At 41.9% G+C, this 7,500-nt stretch overlaps 1 protein-coding gene across 9 annotated transcripts in view; it reads right to left on the bottom strand.

Annotated features, from left to right (window-relative positions):
- The window catches only part of eya4 (EYA transcriptional coactivator and phosphatase 4), a 111,820-nt gene that overhangs the window by 4,585 nt on the left and 99,735 nt on the right, over positions 1 to 7,500 (bottom strand). For all 9 annotated transcript variants that reach the window (XM_063223452.1, XM_063223453.1, XM_063223451.1 and 6 more), the window contains 5 exons: positions 7,368 to 7,457; positions 6,383 to 6,441; positions 4,779 to 4,939; positions 4,452 to 4,566; positions 3,150 to 3,271 (listed from right to left, as the gene is read on the bottom strand). In XM_063223452.1, the coding sequence (XP_063079522.1) occupies positions 3,150 to 3,271; positions 4,452 to 4,566; positions 4,779 to 4,939; positions 6,383 to 6,441; positions 7,368 to 7,457 (547 nt within the window). The remainder of the gene's footprint in view (positions 1 to 3,149; positions 3,272 to 4,451; positions 4,567 to 4,778; positions 4,940 to 6,382; positions 6,442 to 7,367; positions 7,458 to 7,500) is intronic.

The raw sequence follows: 7,500 nt of genomic DNA on the forward strand, positions 1-7,500 counted from the left end.
ATCAATGCAATTTGTTGAAATTGGAAACTGGAAAATTCAATTTTTTTCAGACAATTCAAATTTTAAAGCAGGTCTGACAGAATGCAGACGTGCATCTAGAGCACCCGGGGTACTTCCCCTGCTGTGACTCCATCTCGACCTCTGCTTGACCCATGTCTTTGCTCTGTCTGTCCACCGGCGCTTCTGAGTCATCTCTGGCCCGCTGGCCTGCGTACACTAACTGCTGATTAGATCATTGCCTCTCAGGGGACTGGACTGGCCGTCAGATCCAGGGTGAATCATATACTAGCCCTTTGGTCAGAGGTTCAATCGGATTAAAACACAAGCGCTGTCCAAGATCTGTCTGAGATTCATTGCAATAGTGACAGAAAGTAAATGTTATGTACTTTCTCACCTGATCTACTCGTAAGAGTTTCAAAGCTTTCATGACGCCATAAGTTAGGTCATTTCCCCATGTCATCTCTGAACAAGTGTGTTTGGTGGAGACCATTTATGCAGAATAAAAAAACAAAGGTTTTGAGCTTTTGACTGACCAAACTGAGATCCCGTCACACCTAATGGTTCAGAAACTGGATAAAATATGTGCCAGGATTTGTACATTCTGGAACTTATGATTGACACATCTGCTCCCATCTCTATCTACCCTTCCTCCTGTTTTTTATGCCACTAATTTTATTCTCTGGTCAGTGTAACATTTTCAGAGTTAATTCTAGTTAATTTTGTGTAAATATTAAGAGCTGAAGAACTGAAATCAAATACACAGGCACCTGTCAAATTTTACACTTACTTTTGACTACACTGTTGGAGTAATTTCATTCTCCACAGTGTTGTGAATATTCTTATTTTTATTTATGACAGCATAAATTTACTCTGGGAGATTGACATTCATTCTTTTTTTTTTTACTGTGTCCCATGTCCCTCCTCCTATTTCTGATCTACAGTATAGGCTTGGTGTTCTCTGGGGTCTGGTCAGTTCTGTAAAATCTTCATAAGAGTAAGAGTATGCACATCCCACCTCTCTGAGGCCAGGTGCAGGACAAAGGCGTATCTGACAGTGGAAAGAGTAGACGTCTGCACACTGTAGCTCCGCTCTGAAAATGTATTCAGGTCATACAATGTTTGAAGACCCTGCTGGGTCGAAACGGTGTATGACTTCAAGACCATGTTGGGTTGAAACGTTGTATGGCCTGCATAAATGTTCAAAGCGGAGCTATAGTGTGCAGACTTCTACTCCTTCCTCTGGTCAGTTCTGACCTCCTGCACCAGGTACTGGATATTTTCTCCGTGACCCGCTATTGACCTGGGAGACAGAGAACTCAAACGCCACTCCGTTGGGATCGGGTGGAGGATTCCAGCATATTATTCCAATCGTAACGCTGCTACCATCACTTCCCAGATGGAGAAGGAGAGGTGGAATGGAAAGCATAAGACGACAGAGCGTGAGAAAAGAATGCGGATGAAATAGAGAACAAGTAACATTAAAAAACAGGTACTTCCAAAGGTGTGTAGCAATGCAAAAGTGTAATGATTTGAAGAAGTATGATTTGACGGGGTATAATGATCTTATGCTTTGTGATCTGAAGGTTCAGATCAGTAATACTTTTTTAGGATGGAAATTTATGCACACACAGAAAATGGAGAAAAAAAAACAAAGAACATTCATATGTCTTTTCACCAAAAAACTTAGTTACTGTGTTCTTGGGTCTTGGAATTACCGTCTGTTCTTGAACCACTGCTTCAATGATAAGTACAGTAAGTACACATAACTTCCTGCATTTTGTTTAAGCTTGTGAAAAAAATCATCAATTTTTTTAGTTACTGAATTTTCAACATGCTTTTTCTCTGAAATTGGACAAAGTTGGACCAACATTTGTGGAAACAAAACAAAGGAGGTTCTGTGTTATAAAGCCCATTTCCGGTCTTAAACTCAATTTCGACCAGATATGCAGTTACTGCATTCTTTTTTGGTTCGGCAGTCAGGGGGGAGATGCAGTGAGAAAGGCAAAGAGACTGAGAGATAGTGTTTGAGAGAAACAGAGGAATAGAGCCAAAATAATAAACGGAGGGATGAAAGGTCAGGGAGATGGAAAGAGAAGGAGTGAGTACAGAGGTGGATGGACAGATGGAGAGGAAGAGAGGAAGGGGAGTGATGGAGTGATGGAGTGAAGGGGGGTGAAGAGAGAAATGCTACAAGATGAATGGAGGCCAACAGTGTGCAGAGCAGCTATTTATGTTTGGAGTGGACTGATCTGTTTTGATTTAAATTTTACTGCCAGGCCTCGAGTCTGTCACACACACTCAAATCCACGCACGCACGCACACACACACGCACACACACTGAAAACACACTCTCGATGAACTCTCAAATTTGTCTTGACAGCAGAGCGGAGCAGATGAGAAACAAATGTGAATTTTTAAATGGTTTGTGTGTGTATTCATGCACGCGCGCGTGTGTGTGTGTGCATGCACGCACGCGCACACACACACACACACACACACACACACACACACACACACACACACACACACACACACACACACACACACACACACAGTAAAAGGCGTACATTAATTGAGTCATCTGTATGAAACACGCACACACACACACACACACACACACACACACACACACACACACACACACACACACACACACACACACACACACACACACACACACACACACACACACACACACACACACACACACACACACACACACACACACAGTATAGACATACATGTCATGATAATCATCTTGTCAACTGTACGTTAGTTATTTTCTACAGCACAGACAGTATCACTCTGCGGGGCAGCGTATCAAACACTATACTCTTCCATAGTGGAGTTGGCAGAATAGCTGACCTAAACATCTCTATTATGAATCTCTCATAATGTTATATAAAACTTCCATGTATACTTAATAGACCCTACACGTGTACACACACACACACACACACACACACACACACAGAAATACAAATACATACTGTACAGACTTGCGCGCACACACACACACACACACACACACACACACACACACACACACACACACACACACACACACACACACACACACACACACACACACACACACACACACACACACACGAACAAGTGTTTTGTTTGCATTGGACTTGATTCCATACCTATTTTAGTGGCGCTGTAGATGTTCTCAATGGGGAAGACGGACCCCAGGCTGTACAGGAGCACTTTGGCCAGGGCGGGGATCAGCTGTGTCGTGGTCACCAGCACATTTACACAGTTACTCCTGAAAAGAGAGTCAAGTCAAGTCAAGTCAAGTCAAGTTTTATTGTCAATTTCTTTACATGCACTGGTCATACAAAGAATTTGAAATTGCGTTTCTTGCTCTCCCATGCAGACATAGACTAATCTAGGTAAGGACATAGACAGTATAGACATAGACAGTACTCATACATGGACATAAGACAGTATGGACATAGACAGTGCTCATACAGACATTTAAAGTGCAAGACTGGACAACAGAAGACTTGTAGAGAACATACAATTAGAGAGACAGAGAGACAGAGAGAGGGACAAAGAAATCAAGCCATTCATTCAAGATTGAATCCGTTTTTGTACATGTACATGCATTGCTGTAGCGTAGTGTAGTGCAGTGTAGTGTGGTGTAGTGCAGTGGTTCCTAACCTATGGGTCGGGACCCAACCTATGGGTCGCCAAAGATCCACAGGGAGTCGGGAAGCCCTCTTGATTTTAAGGGGTTTAATTTTAAATACCATATATAGCCCATGTTGAATAAATGACAAAGCATTTAACTAATATATGCATAGAAGCAACAAAATGTTAGTGCTATTAAACATTTATTCTATTTTTGATCGAAGACGAATTGAGGAATAAAATGACTGAAATCAGTTTTCGAAGGAAAAAGTCAAAGTCAAATCAAGTGACTCCCTCTAGTGCAGGCGGTCGCGCGGTGGGGTCACCAAAGCAATGTTTCCCAACCTTTTTTGTTTTGTGTACCCCCTAAGCATTTTCGTTGAGCCATGAGTACCCCCCAAGTCAAGTTCTATATCGCTTTCTCTGTCCCAATGTAACTGAGACCCATACATTTGTTAAAATTACATTTTTCCAAGTACCCCCTGCAGTGTACTTGCGTACCCCTAGTGGTACACGTACCCCTGGTTGGGAAACACTGCACCAAAGCTTACAATGGTCAAAACATGGGTCCCTGAAGAAAAAGGTTGGGAAGCACTGGTGTAGTGTGCACACATACAGTATATGAATGTGATATCTTTATTCGTTTGTCTGTGTATGCTACTACATATGAGTTCCTGTGTGTGTGTGTGTGTGTGTGTGTGTGTGTGTGTGTGTGTGTGTGTGTGTGTGTGTGTGTGTGTGTGTGTGTGTGTGTGTGTGTGTGTGTGTGTGTTTGTATGTGTGTGTGTGTGTCTTTAGGTGTTTGTTTGTACCTAGAGCTGATGATTGAGAGGGATTTGAGTGCGTTGGTGAGCCAGGAGTCTGTGAGAGCCTCCACCTCTGCCCGGAGCTGTAGCCAGGCATCCCTCTTGGCCGGGCCCAGCATACCTACAGTACACGAAACCCACAGCACAGCACCACCATTAGGTAGGAGGACTAACTTGCATTGTACATCGTAAACAGCCACATCTTCCTGGTTAGTTGTAGTAAAGAGGAGATATAAATTAAAGGGAAATTAGGGAATTTTCTGCAATTTCATGCAGATTTTTATTTTTTAAATTGCTCATGTCATAGCGTTTCTTTGGCCTTAATTAGCTTACCGCCGACATTGTTTTTGTACGTGGTATACAACTCCTTTACTCGCCGGTAACGGAAAGCCAGCTTCCTCATCCAGTCGACTCCGCCCCTAACGCCAGTTGCTAGGCAGAGGCTTGCGCTGGTCGCAGCTGCATGGAAGCCATCAGTTGCAAAACTGTAAGTACTGTCAATAACAACAATAGTCATATTTTACAAGCTGTTATTACTGTCACTTACAACAATACTCATAGTGTATGGTTATTACTGTCAATAACAACAACATAAAAATAAAAACACATTGTACAGTAAGCTATTACTATGAGCTACTATAATAATCATATTTTTAAAGGAACACTGTGTGAGATTTTTAGTTGTTTATTTCCAGAATTCATGCTGCCCATTCACTAATATTACCTTTTTCATGAATACTTACCACCAGCATCAAATTCTAAGTATTCATTATGACTGGAAAAATTACACTTTTCATACATGAAAAGGGGGATCTTCCCCATGGTCCGCCATTTTGAATTTCCAAAAACAGCCATTTTTTGCTGCAAAAATGACTGTACTTGGACCATACTAGAAAATATTTGTTTATTACTTAGTAAACTTTCATGTAAAGATCAAATTTGGCAATAGGCAGCCCAGTTTCAATGATCAGCATAGTTGCAATACCTTTTTGTCCATTTCCTGCACAGTGTCCCTTTAATGCAAAGCATTTTTTATGTTTATGTTCATTGACAACTAAGTTACATAAGCTGCCATCACTGTCAATACCAGCAATCATAACAGCTATCAAATTGTTATTACAATCCATAACATCAGAATCATTCAACAACAAAATATTTTCACGGTTTAATTGTTATACTTCTGTTGTATTTCTTTTAATAACATCACACAGATTCCATAACAAGTAGATGTAACATTTGAACACGTATATTTTACTACTTAAATATGACAACTGTAAGGTTAATACTTGTTTTAATAGTTAAAAGAGGTATAGCTAGTGTACAAGCAACATAAACAAGTGTTTGGTCCACTCCAACTGGTAGGTGTAGTCAGAGAAACAGTGTCTACATGGTGTCAGAAGAACACATCCCCGCTGCAGAGTAAACGTCCCGCCATATCATTCAGCCTGTTTCAGAGCTAAGGCATGATGAATTCATTTTTGGACATTTTCTTTCTCAGTCCAGTGTGTCTGCCTCTGCCATTGACTACTCTCCCCCTGTGTGCAGTGCTAGAGTATACATGGATTGACTACTCTACCCCCAGGGTGCAGTGCTAGAGTATACATGGATTGACTACTCTACCCCCAGCGTGCAGTGCTATAGCAAAGAGATGGATCTACGACAAGAGTGACAGCCGCTCGAAATACATAGAGAATGTAGTGAGAGATATACTTCATTTCCACGTAAAATACTAAGAAATATATTTCCAAATCATGCATTTTTCTCTAGTGAAGTTGGTTAAAGAAAATGTTAATTTTAGAGTGGGAGTGAATGACGACCGGAAACTGAGTGTGAATGACTTCCCAAAAAACGGCCTATTGTCCGCTCTTGCTGTAGATCCATTTCTTTGGCTAGAGTGTGTGTGTGGATGAGTGCAGAGAAGGGGAAGAGGTGCCCACCTGAGGTCCTGTCCGTTATCGTCTGACGACACGTCATCAATGTGCACCTGGTCACATTCCTGATAAATAACAAGCTCTGGTTAGTGCTACTGGCGGAAGAAGCAGCTATAGTCTCTTTCTCTCTCTTTCTCTTTCTCTCTCTCTCTCTCTCTCTCTCTCTCTCTCTCTCTCTCTCTCTCTCTCTCTTTCTTTCTTTGTGTGTGTATGTGTCTAAACAAAACTGACAAAATGTCAATGCAAAAACGAAGAAAAACCCAGCCACTAGCCCAATGACCGTTGGCATAGTTTTTGAAAAAATGTGACCTTTCAAACAGCAAAACAGATCATGCTAGACAGAAGATGTTGACATTTTTTCAAGCTGTCAGTCCTGCTGTGGCCAGCAGATGGCAGCAGTCTCATATTATCAGCAAACAGAAGGGACGCGGTTTGGGGGCAGGCAGGGCTGGTTTAATGCACAGGCTACATAAGGTGGCAGCCTAGGAGCTCCTAATTGGCCACAAGTGAAAATAACAGAATAAAGATAACATGCAATATTCAAAAATTCATCTGTCACGTTGTGTATAGTTGCTACACACAATATCCTTCATTCCTAACTTGTAACTATGGCCCTGTTTATGTCAATTTGTGGCGAAATTTGCTTTCTAGGGGGTCCTACTTCAACCTATTAGCTTAGGGGCCCTAGGCGATTTTAATCAGGCCCTGGGGGCAGGTCACGAGTCAGAGTCTGGGATGGGAAAACAATGATAGGGTGTAAAAAAAAAGACAAAGAAGAAAGGGGAGACAGCGTGAATCTTTCTGTTATCTGTCTGTGTCTATCTATCTAACTAATAAAGAAACGAAAAGGTCTTAGGTAGAATGGTTAACAACAGGGGGTGGTAGAGGAGAAAAAACAACGAGATGAGACAGGGTTAAACAGAAAAGGGGTGGGGGGGAGAAGATAAGATGAGATAGGGTTGAGAAGTAGGAGGGGAAAGCAGGGATGTACCTCAAGGTCGTTGAAGAACAGATGTGTGTCTGCAAGGTTGAAGATCATCTCCTCCATCCGTAAGCCAAGCGTCACCGCCAGAGGAGGGTCCTAATCAGAACGGTATCATCATCATCATCCTCATCCTCATCAT

The sequence above is a fragment of the Engraulis encrasicolus genome, chromosome 18 (assembly GCF_034702125.1).
Source record: "Engraulis encrasicolus isolate BLACKSEA-1 chromosome 18, IST_EnEncr_1.0, whole genome shotgun sequence".
Taxonomy (NCBI): Eukaryota; Metazoa; Chordata; class Actinopteri; order Clupeiformes; family Engraulidae; genus Engraulis; species Engraulis encrasicolus.